This window comes from Choristoneura fumiferana, chromosome 6, assembly GCF_025370935.1.
Source record: "Choristoneura fumiferana chromosome 6, NRCan_CFum_1, whole genome shotgun sequence".
NCBI lineage: Eukaryota > Metazoa > Arthropoda > Insecta > Lepidoptera > Tortricidae > Choristoneura > Choristoneura fumiferana.
In genome coordinates this window covers 4,039,133-4,061,099 of record NC_133477.1, presented here as the reverse complement: position 1 = coordinate 4,061,099, position 21,967 = coordinate 4,039,133, and the positions used below count along the sequence as shown (strand labels likewise).

The window sequence follows — 21,967 nt, the reverse complement described above, 5'->3', positions numbered from 1 at the left end:
TTTTTTTGGGGAGAGAATGCAGTTACGCATTCCGCCCGGCTGGGGGACCGGGACGGGTATGTGGGACTCCCGGAGCAACCTAACCTAAAGACCACGATGGCCCTGAAATACATCCTGAAAAATTTAATGTTTTAAAGTTTGCGAAATTAGTCTGGTTGTATGTTACTTTTGAACATAAAACTACTATTATCATTATTTGTCGTACGTGTCACTGCAAAACTGTGTAAGAAATACAAATGAAAACTAAAAATTAAAACTTAAATCTAGATCCGATCACTAAGTTCGATAGACACATGGATGACCTCAAAAAGCTGTCAGAGAAAGCCGTGGAATATTTTAAGCAATAAAACTATTGTGAGACTCACTAATATTAAATCAAAGTTAATCCGGATATCTCACGTCATAAATCGAGCTTAGCTCAAAATGTTTCGGGCTAATTCGTAGCCATTCCTAAGATGAAAAGAAGTAGGAAGGGCTACGAATTAGCCCGGACCATGTCAAGTTAAACTCGATTTAAGACGTGAGTGATCTGGATTAACTTTCATTCAATATCAGTTATATTACTTAAAATCAGGGTGATTTGGGATACGTGAGTAAGACGCGGTACCGAATTCAGTTAGTTAAGCCTGCTATATCCTACCAGAGGGCCTAACCCGAAATTCGAAAATCGATGTTTGTATCGTACCGTCCCTCTCACTCTCGTATGGAATAGTATAAGTATCAGAGGGATGGAGCGACTCGAACTTCGATTTTTCGAATAAAGCTAACAGCATAAAATTTCCCATATATCTTAACTAAGAGCCATTAGAATAATTATGTTGACAGTTATATATACCTCGGCAAACAAATTTCATTCTCAAAACAAAATAATGAACACGAAGTGGAAAGAAGAATCACAAGCACATGGAGAAAATTTTGGAGTATGAAAGAGGTACTTAAAAGTACAAGGCGCATGTCTATTATTAAAAAGATATTGGGATACCTGTCTGCTCCCATCTCTTACCTACGCATGTCAGACATGGAAGTTCACTCTACGAATCAAAAACAAAATCAGAACCTGTCAACGGAGTATGGAAAGGAGAATCAGAAACACGAAAAAAACAAAAAATACCGCACTCCAATATACGTAAAGAACAAAAGTAACAGACGCTCTAAACTACGCGTTAAAGTTGAAGTGGCGTTGGGGGGACATGTAGTAAGAATGAACGATGACCGATGGACAGCTAGGCTAACATCATGGCCGGGCCCAGTGAGTATTAGAAAGAGAGGAAGACCACAAGCAAGATGGGAAGATGATCTAATAAAATTGTCAGGAAAGGACAGGAAACTAAAAGCTAAAGAAAGAGAGTAATGGAAAAATCTGGAGGAGGCCTTCACCCTTACCTAAGAGGGGTTCTTGCATGCTTGCATGATTAGTTTTGTTTTATATTTCAATTGGAATTTAATTGAAAGTTAGTAAAGTTAGTTATGTTACTTTGTAAATTTCAAATAGTTAATATAATAATAATAATTTGATTTGAATTGATATAATGCGTATTGTAAAAATATTTAAATATGCAGGAAATAAAAGGCTTTTTTATTTATTATTTAATATAAATTCCATAAATTCTCTGTTTCCTACTAAAATCTACATTGAGCACGTTTCTCTAAGTGGCTCTTATATTACACTAACCGGGGGACAATTTCGTTAAGGAAAAACTTGGTAAAAATAGACGGAATTAGGGCAGGGGTTGGACACTCCGCAGTTTGGGTACGTTCGGCCGGAGCGCCTAATCATTAGGCGCACGGCAGTGGGTTGCCGCTCGGCTCGCACGCTGGACGCGTCGCGCGTGATTTGTGTAGGCACCTGCACCTACTTATTTTATTAGCAACAATGACTTCGAAACGATATAATTCGTATAAGTTATATTGTTGTGTTTACGGATGTATAAATAAAAATAAGACAAAGGAATCGGAATTATCATTTTTCAACATTCCGAAAGATATTGAAAGGTCGGCCGTTCTCTTTACTTCTCTAATTTCCTAAGTCCCTGCCTAGTAATAGTTTCGTATGTTTGTAATTATCTACTGATACAATTCTTTAATTGGTTGGTCAGAAATAATATTAAGACATGATTTCGCCAATACGGAAATCTGTAGTAGGCAAAGGTAAGTAGATAGATAAGTAAGTTATCATTTTCATGCTTTGTTGTTATGTAGGTTTAAGTATATTTACTTATTTATTAAAGGTAGTTTATTGAATCCATATTAAACACCGACTGGCGTGCGTGAGTGCGTGCGTGCGTGTGTGTGTGTGTGTGTGTGTGTGTGTGTGTGTGTGTGTGTGTGTGTGGTGTGGTTATCAGATGGGTGAAGGTTTTATTCATCGGCGAGTGGGAACCCTGTGCTCTTGGCGCCAAACCGGTTTCGAGTCAACGGTGCCCAACGAAATATGAACGCTCGTGTAACATGATAAGTTTCAATTTCGCGTGCAAGCCGTAAGAGTGGGCAACGATTTATACCTAAGCTTGACTTTTGTTTAAGAGAGTCCCTTCTGTACGGTAATACTATTAGTTATTCTGTGATTAGGGTTCGTTTACAGCGTTAAGTCTATTTTTTTCAAGGTCCAATGTGCGACCAATCAAATAAAGGTGTCCGTCTGTGTACACTACTAACTTGTAAATTATATTTTATCTCAACAGTAGTCTTTTATCTGTGTTTCTACGTTAACAATAGCATTAACACTTATATTATAAACACCCACATTAGAACATTATGGAGGACGTAAAAAGCTTCTGGTCTCAGATTATACGCATAAAACCTAAGTGGCTTTGTTTATATTTAGTTATAGATTTCATTATATTACAGAGTAAGAAAATAGATACGGTTCGTTGATGTATACCTACAAAAGTCGTGATGGCGTAGTGAATTAACTTATAGCCCCTCAAACAGATGACAGTAGGTTTGAGTTTGGGGTCGTACTAGATTTAAGGCTTTTTTTACGAAATTACTTTGAATATTTTCTTACCTAGGCTTAGACTTAGGCCCAGGGTTAAGCGTGGGCTTTTTTCGACCTAGGAGGAGATGGCGGGACGATTGGGACCGTTTCCATTGAGACTGGCAAGATTTGGCGAAAAGTAGAGACGAGTGGAAGAAAAAAGGAGACTTTTGCCCAACAGTGGGATACAATGCAAGCTAAAAGACAGACTACGAGCTTTTCAGTGATATATATTACAGCGTATGAAGCAATTTAAAAGTGTATGTCAAGTTTGGCATGTTGCTCTCACATTGGTCTGGTCACGAAAGAAGTTGTTTACGGGCAATACGCCAACATTCAGCTGTAACAGACGCATAGACCCGAAGATGGAGCGTACTTGCCTTGTAAATATTCATTCATTCTAGATTTGAAAATAGTTATTGTAATATTTGGAGAACACAGAAACGGGTCGATGTCGGCTCACACAGTTGATAGAAGAGTGTCACCCAAGTCAAATACCTACTTATAACGCCCTTGTGTTGGCAGCACTGATCATAAATGGTCGCGTTCACTCACAGTAAGACACGGTCACAGTATATATATAAGCTAAAGCAGTATGGAAGCTAGGCATATTTTTTGAGATAAATATCTACGCTCCAATGCAAATGGAGCGTTAGGGTTGTCCACTTATTTTTTTGTAAAATTGAATTAAAAATAATGTTTAGTTTGGGCTGTATGTGTATATCGAACGGTCGAATAGCTAAAAATAACTATTCTGAAAGTTGCGTAATTATCAATTATATTTTTCACCACTAAAAACGCGCGCTTTAAAAACGGCAAATATTCAATTCAATCAATTGTGTTGGTCAATAAAATCTATTGAATATAGCCTCTTTTTTAATCTATGGGCTGTTTCACCATCTATTGATTAGTGTTAACTGCCAGTTAAATGTGATCTCTATTTGTTTTGTTTGAATAGACGGAGGCAACATCCCATTTAACTGTCAGTTCACACTAATCAATGGATGGTGAAACAGCCCCTAAATGTAATAAACATATATATAAAAAAAAACAACAACTGAGAAACTGATAGAACGATAGGTAGGTACATTTCTTACAACTAATTTAAATAAACCCTGAGTCGTCTTTTAAACAATTTATGGCCTTTAAGTCAGTGGGCAATACCTACCTATCACCGAAACAACCAAACGTTTTATAAAAGAAAAAATAGTAAATCATTCTTACCTTTCAACATCAGCGGGGAGTTTAAAAAATGAAAGCCCCGGTTTTGAAGGATCCGTGTTCAAGCAGCTATACACTGCACAATATTTTCCAGGCACAGTTTTTAATATCGCGGTAGCGGATTGTCTGGAGTGCACGCAGTTGAAACAACTCAACGCGGCTTCATCTCGACGCGTCACCCGTGACTGCAGTACCGCGAGACCCCCTTCGGGGCCATGTAGAGCGCGCGTCTGTATGTGTTCGTTTCGATCGATTTGTTCGTAGCTTCCATACTGCTTTAGCTTTATATATATACACTGTGATACGGTCCGGTCGCACGTGCAGCGTGCAATGACGACCTCACGATCCCATTGGAAGACCAGCGCTGGCTCTCGAGCCGGCATGATGCTGAGGTGCGTCCGTTTCGTGACATTGTTTTTCTCGTCTGGCTGTCGTTTCTGTAATTTGGTCTCGAATAAATGTATTTTCTTTCTTTCTTCTTTGATCAGTCATAATGTATGTTTCTCATAATAGTTGTTTGACATAACTCTTTTTTTCCCTTATTTCATTAATTGTCTCGAATTGTTATAAAACAAACCTAACCTAACCTAAAAAATTCTACAGAATTTTAAAATTTTCTGATAAATTTACGGTCTCGGTGCGAAAAAGATGACGACTAACAAAATCTTATGAGAAACATTACTTACATTATGAGTTTCAAAAATTATGCAAATAGATACGTACCCCACGGGCATAAGGGATTATACTTAATCCTTAGATGTCCAGATGAAAGGACTTGTTACATTAATAACCACAGTCAATATACGCGCCAACAATAGGTTATTGTGTTCTGTATTATTGTTGACCGTAAATCTTGCCGTTGGTTTTCACGGCAGTAAAACCGTGTCGTTAACAGCTACGGCTTTTAGAGACAAATGAACGGGATCAACGATAGCCAAGAAGCGTTGATTAATTACAAGACGAGTTATTGGGAGATTAGGGAGCAGAGAATAGGTTTTTTCAGAGTAGTTAGGATTCCATGTCTTAGTGCTGACAAATTGTACACTGTCAGTGCCGCTTCACTGTCCGGTTGCTCGTTTAAAAACTATAATAGAGAGACAGCTGAAATGTATATGAAGGGTCCACGGAAAGAACGTGTCTAGTCACCTAAGCAACTTTTTGAGTTATAGCGGTTTGAAAGTTATTCATCACGAACAATTACTATGGTTACCATTTATTTAAAAGATCAAAACAATTTTTTTTTTATTGTTTTCAGATTATTTACTTTGTGAGCTCTACATTTTGGCATTATAATCTCATTTAAAAAAAAGTGACTAGACATGTTTTTTTCCGTGGACCCTTCATATGTAATGTTTATTTCTAATGCCACTTACAAGGATAAATAATAATAATAAATAATCTAACCAACGAAAAGTTGGAAAACCCCAACTTTGTCACGTCAAAGTTCAATATCTGAACTAAAAAAAAACCCCCATCGCTAGAAAACCTGCTTTCAAATAAAAAAACTGCATTCAAATCGGTCCATCCGCTTAAGAGCAACGGTGCCACAGACAGACAGACAGACATACGCACATAGCGGTGAAACTTATAACACCCCTCTTTTTGCGCCGAATGTTAAAAAATACTAAAGGGGTTCCGTCAATCAATATAAAATGACCATATACTGCTACGTGTAATTTTGAAGTTCCGTAGTCCTACAAGGACCCCTTCTGTCACTATCGTTTAAAGATATGTGTTACAAAAATACTCTTAAATTATTAGAAAAGGGGTTCATTTTGTTGGTCTTTTGTTAATACAGTCCATAGACAAAATAAAACTCATGTCATAGGTACCTTTGTTTATTTTTATTCTGAAGGCGATAAATATTTCAAAAGTAAATTTTTATTTAAGAGCGTTGGGGTTTTAAATGTCATATACCTTATATATACGTATGTTAGCCCTCATCAAAATGAGTCCCAATTATCTGACAGCGGTTTCATGATTTTCAAGATTAATTGATTTCAAGCACGTTTTAATGTAATCGTAATTAATTTTCCTTGCCAGCTTCAATTATGTTACAGATTACTTTATATTATGCCGCGGTCGGAAGATATTTATAATTACCTACTTTATTCAATTATGCCAAGTATTTTATAACTTTAGACTGGAGGCGCTTGAACCGGAAATTAAATTAAGCTTGTTTGGCATTTTAGTTAATTGATAGGGTTGTGCATTTTTTGACGCGGAACTTCAGTAACCAACATAAAGTGAACCCATAAATATATTATATCGTCACTACTTTGAAAAAAATCTCGTATCTAAAATCAATATGTCAACAAAATTGAACCTTGATGTAATGTCTATAAAGTTCACTCAGAAAAATTATCTATTTTGAGCTACGAGTTTTTTAAATATAGTGACGATATACTGTGCTCTGGAACAGGGTTTTACTGACACTGCATTATTTTATTTTATACGGAATCTTCCAAGTTTAGGTATATTTTATACCTTAGGCTGCTATTTACTCAAAAACTACGAATAATTCTCAAACAAACTTAGCCGTTATAGTTCTCCTTGAAAGTTTAATATACTTTATACCATCCTGAATTTTTTCAAAGTTTTCCACAAACTGGTTTAGATTTTACAGGGGGGGACGCTCGATTTTAATGAAAATTTGCACCTTAAAGTTGAATATTTCGCAAACATATCACTAAATCGAAAAATCGTCTGAGTAAACCCCTAATGGTTTTAAAAGACCTATCCGACGATACCCCACAATATAGGGTTGGATGAGAAAAAAAAATTACCCCCACTTTACGTCAATGGCAGGTACCTAAACAAAATATTTTTTATTGTACCATTTGGTCGGCATAGCTTACATATGTATCCGTGCAAAATTACAGCTTTCTAGCATTGATATTCCCTGAGCAAAGCCGCGGACGGACAGACAGACCGACAGACATGGCGAAACTATAATGGTTCCGTTTTTGACATTTTGGCTCCGGAACCCTAAAAAGTAGCGACACTTTCTGGCCCATAAACTATCTCTATGCCAAAAATCACGTCGATAGCTCCGTTTTGACGTGAAAGACGGACAAACATACAAAACACACACTATCGTATTTATAATATTAGTATGTTTAAAATTACAGTGGCATTCAAAAGTGGAGTGAATCGCTTCGAGAACAGGAGGCACGACCTCACTTACTGGAGCCAGGGACTTGCGCTCTGATCTTCAAATTATCCCTATTAATTAATTCCCTGTACTGTACCTACACCTTATTCTATAGGACCTTTAAAATATCTTTAGTCTTTTAGCCTCTTCTTACACTCGATATTAAACCCTTAAATACCTACGTCCTGTTTTAGAAACACAATCACCGATGTGCGGTCTAGGAGACCACTAGTTTTAAAGGATATGCTTTATGCAATAACTACACAAATTTAGTTTATATTTATTAAAACAGTAATACCTACAATTCTCACAGTCTTTCCTATTTATTGACAATAAACATTACAAAATAAATCAATAGACTTTTTTATAAACTTAGCACATTTCAGTATTACTTAAGTACTTCTATTCTTAGTTCTTACTTTAGAATTACTTACCCTAAAGGTATATGAGATCTCAAAATAGAGGAACATAACATAAAGATTATTGCTAAACTTTCATCAAATTGTATGATCAACCAAGTTATTTAAGTGAATTAATTTTACAGAAACTTTTTATTTTTATAAAATTTTATTGCAAACACTCAAAACAGACATTTTTGTTGGCAGTCGAATACATACAATACATAATACGTTCGAACATTCGAGACAAATTGGTCTCTTGCATTCAATGACGACACTTCTTGTAACCATTGATTTATGTACATATATATCGATGCTTGTAACCACCTTTTGTGATGGTGTCGCTAGAAAGCATGGTTTACTAAAAACTAAACAATATACTAAAAATGAATTATATACTAAAAAAAATCACAAATATAACACACACAACCGACTACGTTCGGTCTGGGAGACCTCTTAAGAATATTACCCAGCCACCTACGAGTACCTATAAGTAAGGTCTTGGAGACCGCTGTCACCAGTATTATACTTACTAAATTAAAAAAAAGTCCAAACGTGTCAACCACAATGACATGGTGGCCATTGATTGCCCCCCAGGAAAAGGTACAAGATCATTAGAAGTTTGTGCGCCGCCATTGCATCGAAATATTATCATTTTTAAATCTGCTAAGGTCTGAGAGACCGCACGTAGGTGGTTAAAAGTTAAAATCCTCCTTCATTTTCAAAGATTCTAGCATCAAATAATGAAATTTTGATCCGTATTCATTTCAGAGTATCTCATTAAAATTTTAATCAGTAAAGATACCTTCGCCTTTCGTTCGCGAATATCGTACTAAACTCATCGACATCTGTTCTTACATCAAAACGGCGCACAAAATTTGTTCAACCCTTTGTTGACGTCCGTGACAGAGGTTGTGTCAAAGTAATATAGTCGAGGCTAGGAATTTTCAGTTGAATGGAATTTTCACAATAAAACCTACAGCGGAGAAAGTTTTGAAATTTTTAGAATGCCTAAATACTTTACTTACTTTTATTTTACTTTACAAAATTGGGGTAAGTTGTTTTAACAAATATTTTTTTACAAAATTGATAAGTTGTTTTAACATATTTTTTTTTTGCCAAAGATAATTTGGTGAAATACATTAGTAATCCGCAAAAAACAGCATTTCATAAAAAATCCCGTTAAAATTTTCAAAAATTGCATCGTATTAAATGACAGTTTTTGAACGCAAAATCTGTCATTTGATTGTGATCGCGAGTATCAGAAACGTTACACAATAGACCTTTCTAATCCTAGAGGTGCGGCAACATGTAGTCGCTCGTCACTAGTTTGCAGCGATAAATCTGGTCACGAGACCCCATTTTGAATGTGATTTTGAATTTCCCGCGACTCAAAAGAAGTAGCGCTATCGTAATCTTTAAGTTTTCTTAATGACGACGGGATATCCATGATACAAGCTTTGCTAGACTAGGTCAAATGGTGTCAATTTTGTCCCATTTTTTTGTTTAATTTTACGTTATTTCTGCGTCCTAATTTTCCTAAGTTTCATAAGAACCTTCAATAAAATATTAGGAAACTCGAAAAAAAAAATCGATAAAGTTGCTCTCAATTTCTGGCGTGATTAAGGGAAATCTGCCAATTAACAGGCCTGACGGAAAACGATTCTGTTAAATAAATGATTTGACTCATATTAAATGTTATTTATTGTAATGGATAACTCACGTCTTAAATTGAGTTTCGTGAGTTATCCGTTACAATATTTTTAATATGAGTGAGTCTCACGGTAGTTTCATGTTCAAAAATGATCTATTAGCGAATCAAACTCGGATCTGTCCGATAACGTATCTGACCGTCATCGTCTTCTTAAGTTCTTCACTTTAAACGGACTGTTCTCAGCAACTCTACGTCTATGTGTGCCTATTTTGAGTAGTACGAGTATAATCAATAGCTTAACTCCTTTTCTCTTACAGGAGAAGTTCGCCTTTGTTAATCGGTTTTGTCTAGTTAGTTGTAAGGAATACGGTATTATTTCATTCGGGTACAGCGATAAAGTTCATGCTTTAAAGTTGCATAATAAAAAACTTACATTTTACTAGTCTCTTTATTAGGAGGAAATTTCCAGAAGTATTGAAACGAATCTAAAAATTTTTTCAGGCCAACAGTATCCCTTGGGAGGCAGACAAAGTTGCTGGCAAGAGCTAGTAACACGTAGTTTATCTTAAGGGATTGAATGTTAGTGAATACACGATAATCCCCTTATGCAACTATATATAATAAATAAGAGTTCTAAAAGAAATGGGTGAATGGGCCTGAAAAGGATGATATCCAATAAATAAACTATGTCATTGACAGTGGGAATTGGTTGTAGAAATATTGTCGCTTTTATCTTTTTGATGTCTCTTTCACAATCTTTACGAGTATGTACTTAGATAATACGGAAGATGTTTTTTATAAATAGATTAATAATCAGTTAAGTTGAAAGTAAAGCAAATTTCGCCAGATTTAACAATTTTTACAGAATAAGAAACCAACGAAAAAAGACACAAACTTTCACATTTATACCTTTAAAATTGAAAGAGAGAGAAGCACCCATGTACACCATATTCAAAAGGTACACAGAAATAAACACCAGAAGAAAAAATAACAATAATAAATATCGAATAGTATAAATTTAACAGCATAATTGCGGCCAACTTTGTTGCTCAGTGGGGCGTGGGCCCATTTAAAATTAAACACTTTATGTGTACCTAAACACTTAATATACCTACCTAGGAACACATACATGACGTGACGACACGAAAACCAGCGAAAAGTAGTTAGCACAGAAATTCAATTTGGCTATTGCAGTGAATTATTATTAAAATTGAATTCAATTATCGAATTACAGACACAAAATATTATTTTACCTATAATAATAAATAATAATAGCATTTATTTGGGGGAGAACATAGGCCCATCTATACAAGGTTAAGTAATTAAAAACTGAAAACCTCAGACCCCCAAAAATATTGTTTCATTTTAAGTAAGTTGATTGAATTTATTTTTGAATATCTTCATTATTTTAAAAGATGTCCGTGTGTCTTGCTAAGTCAGTAATTCTACTTAATTTCTAACTCTACACTCATGATTTGTTTTTGTCAGTTGCGCTTTGACGTTTTTAGAAGAAAATCACACAGTGACAGCAAACCGGCCAGTATTAAAATTATCGAAATAGTATGCAACCTCGCTAAAATATTTAACTGGCGCCTTTTGCAGTCGTAACTTTTAGACTGGGCACAATAAAAAAGGGATTTAAAGACACAAAACACAACCTGATTTAAAACATTGTGTAATCGATTCTACTCTTCTGGTTTTCAGTTATTTAATTAACACCTTGTATAATATAATTATATAGGTCTGTATTTGTATCTAAACTTCCAAATTATAATCCGAAAAAAGTACAAAAACGAAGTTTTTTATACTTCCGCCATTTCTACCCATAATAGTTTCTTAACACGTGGATGTGTCGAGGTAATTTTAACATACCTAAACATAAAAGGCGTGATTAAGTCCCGAGTGTCTAATTACTGTAACGTGTGGTTTTGGCACAAATGAATTAAGAGTCGCCAGTACGCTCGCCGCTGATCGCATTTTCATACAAAAGTAGTTTCGTTCTAATTTACAAACAACACACTAAAACAAAATAAAACTTTGCGACTATAATGGGAGCAGCTATTTTGATGCTTATAATTAGTTTTCGTTCGTATTCAATGTAACAAAATATAATAACATTAATTTTAAATTTTGTATGAGAAATGGAAATTCGTTATTGTTTTTTTCCGTTAAATTTTATTTTAACTAAATAAACCTAATTATAAACATCGTAATGGCTGCTCCCATTATACTTGCAAAGTTGCGTTTTGATCGGTAGTACGTATCGATCGCGTTCGCGTTAAAATTTCAATTTATATGGAAACACGAACAGCGCCTCTAGCGGACCGTTTGCGATGTTCGTGTTTCTATACAAATTGAGATTTTAACGCGAACGCGATCGAGACGTATTTTGTAACCGATAACTTACACTAAGGGCACTGCTTGTAAATTAGAACGAAACTACGTTTGTATGGGGACGCGAGCGTACTGGGGACTCTTAAACATTGGGTAAAAATATCTCAAGTGTCAAATTATACAACGATCAAAAACACACAAATGTCCTAAAAGCAGATAAACTAATTGAAGAGCGAATAAATAAACAAAGTATGTTAACCTCGCTAGTCCTCGTGTACTTTACTCAATCCTTAAAATAACTACTTATTGTATGTATTATGTGAAACTAATTGCCACCTGCTTGTGTCCCTGCTTTTTTGTGTAAATGGTGTCATTAATCGAAAATACAAACTGAGACATGGATGCACAGAAAAACCAGAAAAAGAGACCAGCGCTGGGAATCGAACCCAGGTCCTCAGCAATCCGTGCTGCGTGCTATAACCCCTACACCACCGCTGGACAGGAATCTAGACACGATTTTTTCCTATGCATACATATCTCAGGTTGCTTATTTCTACTACGCTACTTATGCAGCAGCACTAGCGACATCTATGTTCCGCTCTCATCGAGAGACGTCACACTCTTTCGGAACCAACCGCTCACACAGACAAGAGATGTCGCTACTAAGCAATCAAATTATGATAGATATCGCAACCATAGTATTGTACAGATCTTAATAACTAAGTAGGTACTTACTAGTTTTATTATGGGCCCTGGGTGGGCATGGTAATGTCACATAAATTAATCTAAACTTAAAATAATCCTGCCGTGTTATGTAATATGTTTCCTTCTATAGCATTTTTTTTTTCTAAACTCTTGACATTGTTATTTCAGAGCTCGATATCTCAAACCCAGCTAAAACTATTATTTACCAAAACATCTCTTAGAACTCTTTGAAAGTACGTAGAATTATATTATATTCACATAGGTAAGCTAATTTCATATTCATGCTGCCGTGAAGCAGCAGTGCTTGCATTGTTGTGTTTCGGCGTGAAGAGTAAGAGAGCCGGTGAAATTACTGGCACGTGAGGTATCCCATCTTAGGCCTCTAGGTTGGTAACGCGTTTGCAATACCCCTGGTGTTGCAGATGTTTATGGGCGGTGGTGACCTCTTACCATCAGGAGACCCACTTGCTCGTTTGCCTTCCAGTCGTATAAAAAAATATATTTTTTTAAATATATAGACATCCTAGCATAGTTTTATGTGCGCCAGGCTGAAAACCAGCGTCGTGGTCTCGCGGCTCGCTGCGTGGACTCGGCTTATGCTGAGCCGGTCCCTTTTGCCACAAGCAATATTAATAGATTGTATAGCAATGCCAGCAGAAAGTGGAATAAATGTATTATTTTAGTTATTTTGTGGCAATATTTTTTTCTTTCTTTCTTTCAACTAGCTTTCGATTAAAAAACTGCATCAAAATTTGATCATTTGGTTTCGGAGCATGACGTGGTGCCGAGGGTCAAAAATTACACAGGTTATTGTTATTACAGACCAGACACTATAGGATCCACTTGCAAAATTAATTGCAAATGAATCAATCGCTCGTATCTAGCTAGGTCAATCAAGTTACTTAGTTCAGTGACATTTATCCTGTGGCCTAATTTGAATCACATTTGGAATTCAGGTCAGCAATAACGGCTATGTCGATTAGTAAGTGAAGTGGTTCCAGGAGACATTTGCATTAAATTGTTTTGCTGGACGTTACATTTTCTGGGTCAGTAGAGAAAACACCTAGCCACAAAACACAGATAGTTCAGAAATTAATCTCCATACATGTGCGCTCGAGCAGCACACACATAGACACTGCTCACGGACACGATATCTCGGACCGGTTGGGACCAATGCGAGCGCAAACAAGTGCCATCCGCAGTGAGACACGCGTGACGCGTCTGTTAACTTTTTTGTGCAATAATGGAGCAACAAAAAAAAAAGTTATTTTAACTGTTCAGTGGACCGTTGTTTAAATTAAATAATCGCGGATTTCGCCAATAACGAAATCGTCGCAAGATATTTTCTGTGACAAATTTATAATATAACAATGACATTAAAATTAAAATATTTTAGTAATCCATACTTACTTAATATTATAAATGCTAAAGTGTGTTTGTATGTTTGTGTGTTTGTCCGTCTTTCACGCCGTAACGGAGCGACGGATCGACGTGATTTTTGGCATTGAGATAGTTTATGGGCCCGATAGTGACATAGGCTACTTTTTATCCCGGAAAAATGCACAGTTCCCGAGGGAACAGCGCGCGATAACCTAATACCACGCGGGCGGAGCCGCGGGCAAAAGCTAGTCAATTTATATTTCCATTCTTCCCGTTTCATTCTCAACAATAAATCAAACAACTAGATACGCCACTACCACGATAGTTTTTTTGCGCATAACCCATAGTTGACAACCTTAGAGCGACCGCCGAGCGTAGGTATGAAAAGTGAAGTACATACATGAGATTGACTTCTGAACTATCTGTGTTTTGTGCCCTGGCCCAGATTCCACAATATTTCATTTGCCAAACTGTTCCATTTCCCAACTCATGATTTTCTCTTTAACTATATTTTCTTCGGAACTTTCATAAAACAAACTTAGGTTTGTTTTATGAAAGTTAGACCTTACTGTGTTCTACATATAAAAGCATAAGAAAATACACTGAGAAAAAGTTTTGGTTTCGGAGTAAAATTGGGAGTTGGCAAATTAAACAGTCGGTAAACAATAATTCTGCGTAAATACAGGATACCGTGATACAGTGTTCAAAAGCAAAACATAATTAAGTAAGTCATAAATATGTAGTGTATTTAAAGGATTAAGGAAGTTTTGATGTTTCGTCTTGAATAAGCAAATAAAAGTAATCTAAGGTTAAGTATCTCACTAATATTAGAAATGCGAAAGCTTGTAACTGTTTGTTTGTTTGTTTGTAACTTCATCACGTGTAAACCGCTGAACCGGTTTAGTTGAAATCCGATAAACTCGTATTATAGATAGTTTGCGTCCTGGGGAAGGACAATAGGATAGTTTTTATCCCGGAACAATTGCATAGTTCCCGCGGGATAGCAAAAACCGAAATCTACGCGGACGGAGTCCCGGGTAACGACTAGTTTATCTATAATTTTTTTTTTAATTTATTCTCAAAAAAAGGTACATAATTTTATTTACATAACTAATTTCGCCAAACTATGACGTTTATTGGCGAATATTGCGCTCACTTAGAACAATTGTACCCTACTTAATTAAAACTTAACTACTTAATGTTATGCTTAACGCCCACGACCGAGCTGTGCTGTCAAGCCCGCACTCTATTCCATTGCAAATTTGCAATACGGCAAATAATTAAATTTCATTTAATTTTATTTAATTGAAGTAGGATCTCACAGACAACGAAAACGTGACTTGATTTATTGACTAACATACAACCTAAAGCCTGATGAACTACAAGACACTTGAAATTTATCACTAAGACATTTCTTGAGGGCCATAGGGGTGCACTAAAAGGGATTTGGCGAAATTTACAAATGTACAGGATATAGAGCTCGGGAGCGGAACTGACAGATAAAGCTAATAATAACTAAAATAAATAACATGTCGGAAACAATTGTATTGTTTTATGTAAACAGTACCTACGTACATCTATTTTGTATTTTCACTATATAAGCTTCATCCTTACCTAGGTACTTAACGAACACGTCTATTGTACTCACAAGTGATTCGAAGAGGTCACTCTACCAATTATGATACAAACTCTAGGTCCATTGGATCCAACAGGGCTACTACGAAACTCGAAGTTCGTGTCGTGCGGTCCCTCTGACACTTATACTATTTAATACGAGAGCGAGAGGGACGGTACGATATGACTTCGAGTTTCGAGTTTCGTAGTAGCCCTGCAGGCGCGAAGGAACTCATAAAAGAGATTTCTTTGCGCCGGGTAAAAAGGATTGGCGACCGGCCGGCCTGCCAGCTATTTCGTAAAACGTTTGAACCGGGCCATTCAACACGTAAACGCTGCTTGTCTCCTGGGGACTATGCCGTCGACTTTATGAAAGATTATTATACTCATTTTTAAAGGTCAGGTGTCAGGGACTATCAATGCTCGAAAGCTGTAATTTTGCACGGATATATATGTAAACTATGCCAACAAAATGGTACAATAAACAACTAAAGAACAATTTTTTTAGGGTACCTCCCATAGACGTAAAGTGGGGGTGATTTTTTTTTCTCATCCAACCCTATAGTGTGGGGTATTGTTGGATAGGTCTTTTAAAACTATTAGGGGTTTGCTAAGACGATTTTTTTGCGAAATATTCAACTTTAAGGTGCAACTTTTCATTAAGATCGAGCGTCTCCCCCCTCTAAAATCTAAACCAGTGGGTGGAAAAATTTGAAAAAATTCAGGATGGTATTAAGTATATCAAACTTTCAAGGAAGACTATAACGGTTAAGTTTGCTTTTGAATTATTAATAGTTTAAGAGCAAATAGTAGCCTAAGGTATAAAATATACCTACCTAAACTATGGAAGATTCCATATAAAATACGAAATTCTTAGAAAAATATTACTTAATTTTTTCGTAATGGCTACGGAACCCCATTTTGGGCGTGTGTCCGACATGCTCTTGGCCGGTTTTATTTATAATAATAAGCAATAAATAGTTATTTCTGACACAAGGGAGTAAAATGGTGTATTTTTGGCGAGGACGTACATTGAATCCAAAATGTAGTGAAGGATTCTACAATAGACAATTAGAATCCTGAGCGTAATGAGGGATTCAAATGTTTAATGCCCAAGATGAAAATAATTTTGCTCCTGAGTGGCTCATACAACTTTTCACACCGAGCATTAAGAAACTTGAAAAAAAAATCTAAATATTATTAAAGAACAACCAGCATAAAAAATGGCGTGGCTTTACAATTATCAACTTCACAAAATGGCATTTACAATAAAACATTTGAACAGAAAAATGCACTTGCTCCATCTCGATGATTTTGAATGTTCTAATTTTAATATTTAGCACAGATTTAGTGATGTGTTATTTTTCTTGTACAGGGTGATGACTCAGATGCGGGACCTAGGTGTGGTCGCGTTCTTTGGCCCGGACGGCACCTGCCACACTGAAGCCAAGCTAGCAGCGGCGTGGAACTTACCTCTCATATCACATGTAAGTCACGTAAAAGGGTGCTATTGCTAGTGTTGCCGGATGTCCCGCTTTTTAACCCTCTCAGGACACTTCCCGCCGGACCCCTAAGCGGGACGCTTAAAATCCCGCTTTTTCACGAAAGTAGCCAATTCACCACAGTAGGTACTTTGTTGAACATTTGTAGACGGTGAGACGCACGAGATTGGGTGCGGGGCGAGGGCAGGGAGCAGGGACGCCGCTCGCGCGTCGCGCAATTCAATTCAATATAAATAAAGGATTTTAACTATAATTGTTTTCTTTCTATGTCCCGCTTTTTTATCTCAGTTCCGCTTTTTTTACGTTTAAGTCCCGATATTTAGAAAAACGGATCTGGCAACACTAGCTATAGAATAATAGTAACTACAGGTGGGTCATTATAACATTTTGCACAGAATACTCTGTCCCTATCTGTATGGAGGTACCACTCCGTTATACCACGCTACAAATATTACATATATACCTACTGAGCATCTTTTTCAATTCCGATAATCGATATTTATTTCTGGTATAGCTGACTGCAAATCTATTCATCGTTTCACTTAAATAACCGCAGAAAATGGATAGTGTAAACGGAAATAGTTTTTTTTAGATTGGGACAAGTTTACTTGCACAAAATATGATAATGACCTACGCATCAGAAGTTTTACTCCCTCACAAAAACAACGTTTAGGCATAAAAGTATAAAAGTAGGCTTTGGAAGTACTAAGCCCTCCGTTACGTAACGTCAAATTACGAGCCAGGCGTTATTACTTGGCCCATTTTTATAGTCTTTAGCAGTAAACTACGCTACGCAGGCTATCGGTACCGAAATAGTAAAATTTTACCCAAGTGTGAAATTGCACGGTAGATATGATAGTATATGTTTTTATACTTACTTATTATATTTAGGCGACCTTTATTTATGTCTAGACTTTTCTTTAGGATGTAATGTTTATTTTAACAAGTATTGTTACCCTTTTCTATTTAAATTTGTAAACTCGTCATAGACTTCATCTTCATTCGTGAAAAAATATTTTTCACTTCTCATGCTCTAAAAGTAGGTCAATATAGCCCTACGAGGCGGGAGTAAAGTGAGTACTTTAGTCCCTGGGGAGTAAAAGTAATTATTTTTTTAATTTACTTTGAGTGACTTAGATAAACTCAAACAGCCAGTACTTGCTTAGTTTTTGGCATGAAATAAGATTGTGTGTGGACCATTTTCATGACAAAAAATTTACGTTCTTAGTCTACGTGGTCTTAGTTCTATGCTTTTTCCGCTTAGAAGGTGGCGCCATTCTATTTATTCCAGTTTGTGTAATGACCATTTTGCCGATGCGATTTTGTTATATCTGTGTCTGGTTGAAAAGAAATACTTACCGCGAAAACTTTGAAATTGTTGTAGAGCGTAAATCATAAACGATTAAAATGAATTTATTATTCTCACAATGTCGTTAAGTGATAGTGAAAATTATGATGTCGAGCAAAGAGCAAAAGACTTTAATAATATTTTGCCGGCGAAATCTAGAAAGATTTATTTAAAAACCTATAATAATTTAATGGACTGGGTGAATAAGAAAACCATTAGTTCTTTCAGAGAAATAATATTTTTTTTCTCGCAATTACTATAAATACTTACGCTTTGATTGTCCTATTAATACATTTTTCGTAAATTGTTTTATTACTAGCTATTGCCCGCGACTTCGTTTGCGAAGAATTTGTTTATCGGTACTCCACGGGAACTATCTACGATCGTATATAATCTAATTTGGCTCAGTCTATTACATAATTGAGTTGGTAGATTTTTTTTGACATTCATAGGTGCTTGTTATAGCCTAAATTGAATAAAGATATTTTGACTTTGACTTTGACTTTGAGTAACAATCATTTTCACAAACTTTTACATTTAAGTTACTAGTATGATTACTGGTATTCAGGTTTAAATGTAGTTAGACAGCTTTCCAGTCTACTAAAGCTATAAGCACTTGAGTATGTACGATAGATATACCTATCAGCACCAATGCCATCCGGCGGCTGCATGTATTTGATAAGCCAAGACCCACGCATACAGCCTCAGTAAAGCAATCTGTCCTAATAGGTAAGATGTCAATACATGTGACCTTTTTTGTCGAAAAAAATACTGGCCACTATGATTCCTTTGGCAAATATATGGGATGTCAACATCTAGCAGCACAAAGGTTCTACTCTGGTGCGTGATTCAGTTTCTTATCGATGAGTCATGATTCATGATCTCATGGTGTTGAAGTTTAATAGTAGCCCAAGGAGAACTTCGCATTTTTCAAAGGCAACCTATCTATGTCGACCCTTCTTAGGTTTTAAACATAATTTGAATATTGAAAATACAAACTGAAATATAGATGCACAGAAAAACCAGAAAAATAAGACCATCACTGGGAATCGAACCCAGGTCCTCGGTAATCCGTACCGCGTGCTATACCGCTACACAACTGATGGTCAACGGCACCGACACGAATTTCCCCTATGCACCTCATATCTCAGCTTGTTTGTTTGTTATTTAGCCACTTAAGCAGTGACGCGAGCGACATCTATGCCGTAGCCCTCATCGAGAAACTTTTTCGGCACTCCATTGGAACTATAATTTGAATATATTTAAGATAATTTTTCGTTTTATTTATACTAGTGTATCAGTTAACGAAACTATCAGAATATTTAACGTGATTAGCTGATTCTGGTGTCGTGTTAGTTTATTTTGCAAATAAGTGATAAATGTGTCTATTCATGAATAATTTATTAGCATTTATTTACCAGTACTGAAACCAATTTTTTAATTAATGGGACAATAACGTCAAATCTGTGACGTTTATGAAATGGGATAGGGGCTTTCCATTTTTATTACAAGTTTTTATTTAATTTGCCCTTTTTGTTGTTGGGTCAAATCTTGTAAGTTCATTTTGACTCACTTCCAGTGGTAGTACACCTTGATGTACGTATACATGTATACATAATGTAAATAGGTAGGATGGCAATGGCAGTAGGCACAGTCAATAAAAAGTACAGGCAGCAAAAAGATTGTATTAAAAATGTATTTTTTTTTTCATAAACCTATTTAACACTGCGACTCACCACATTGTCTTTCTGGACAAACAAAATTAAGGTCAGAGTGGGCAAGCTGTTATTGGTAGTACAGGACGAGGACGAAATGCCAAATTATAACTTCGGACGCTAATATTATTTAAACTGAGAGTTATTTATATTAATGTATTCTTGACAATAGATTTATTTTTTGCATATGTTTGATCAGTTATACTTTTTGAAATTTAAAACAAAAACACCTATGCAATTTCCCAGAAACGACTTTTTGGTTTTAGCCAGTCTGTGAGATGGAACTTTAAGCTTCCCTTTGTTTTTAGTAGCCTTTGGCTTATCGACGTTTGTGGGAGAAGTCACATATATTTTTCCTAACATACATAATTCATATCAGGTGAAGATCAATCGCTGGTCAGTTTATAAATATAAAAATATATTTTTCTCCTTTGTCGTTCACGGGTTGTCGCGACGTTTAGTTTGGGAACCCCTAAAATAGGGGTAATTAGGGCTAAGTCAAACGATTACGCAGACAAGATTTACACAGGTAGGTATTAGAAGCGATGCATTAATCACCCTAGCCCACGCTTATGGCTGACGTAATTCAATGTTTAATGAATTTGGGATTCATGGAAAATCCCAGTTTGCTTTAAATATACAAAGCCTAGCCTGAACAGAAAATTGACACTTTTGGTAATTGATGTTAATGTAATGATCAGAGACCGTAAAATGCGACCAAAATTGAATAAATAAATAAATATCACGGGACAATTCACACGAATTGACCTAGTCCCAAAGTAAGCTTAGCAAAGCTTGTGTTATGGGTACTAAGCAACGGATAAATATAATTATATAGATAGATACATACTTAAATACATATTAAACACCCAAGACCCGAGAACAAACATTCGTATTTTTCATACAAATATCTGTCCCGACACGGGAATCGAACCCGGGACCGGGACGGGAACCGGGGGGGAATAAAATGACATATGACAATTATGACAACCCTAGCACTTCCATGAATTTTGCTCGCTTTTTACGAACCCTGGTAATGATGTACGATTTTTTGTTTTGATCGGGAACGGCGGTGTGCTCATTTTGCTTTAAAAACAATCTTTTAAAGTTCGAAACGTGTTCGAATTATGTAATAGGGTGTGTGAGATTTAGTGCTGATTTATGCGGGGATGGAGGGAGGAAGGAGAGTTTTCTGTATGAAAAAGTATTTTTTCTCAAACAGCCAAGGGAATGTCGTCCTTATATTCGTGATGATAGAACTCGAAGTACGTCTTTGTATAGCACTTATTGAACATTCGTTCTATCTAATTTCAAATTAGAGGACAGTGGAATTTTATACAACATTGCAGGTCATGGCCAGCAAATAGATTTTTTTTTGGTACGGGGTGGGGGTACTTATTTCTTTTATTGACTATGGCATACGTACTGCCAATTAAGAAAAAAATTGTTCGTGAATGTGTATTTACTTTTTAATCTCTTATTTGACTAGATCATTTAATTAGATTAAATCAGATATTCAATATAATAAACAAAGATTGACAGTTATTGTTAATAACTTATTAAAATAACCAATTAATGAGGCATCGTCATTTTTAATAAATGAAATCATCTCAAGGTTTGGTGGCAAAAACATTAACATGAAAAGCTTACAAAAATAGCTGAAAGAGTATTTTGCCGGGAATATAAAAAGGTAGATACTTATACGGTTAATACCTAAAAAGAGTGGTTTTTAATTCAAATAAGTGTTATTGTTTCCAATATGAGTTCATTATCAAGTCGCATGGTATTATTTCCTTGGATTTATTTGAGAAAAGCAATATACAAGCCTCGGCCACGAACATTGATTTTCGGCCTCGTACCTCTATTTCGCGGCCTCTTCAGTACCTAATGTACAATTATACGTACGTACCTACGCTTACAAGCTTTGAGCACTTCGTAAAGCGATCAAGCTGATTGACGCTTACG

At 36.0% G+C, this 21,967-nt stretch overlaps 1 protein-coding gene across 1 annotated transcript in view; it reads left to right on the top strand.

Annotated features, from left to right (window-relative positions):
- LOC141428853 (guanylate cyclase 32E-like) overlaps window positions 1–21,967 on the top strand; it is a 239,106-nt gene that overhangs the window by 92,833 nt on the left and 124,306 nt on the right. Inside the window, exon 4 of the mRNA XM_074088889.1 lies at window positions 16,813–16,924. Within this exon, the coding sequence (XP_073944990.1) occupies window positions 16,813–16,924 (112 nt within the window). The remainder of the gene's footprint in view (window positions 1–16,812; window positions 16,925–21,967) is intronic.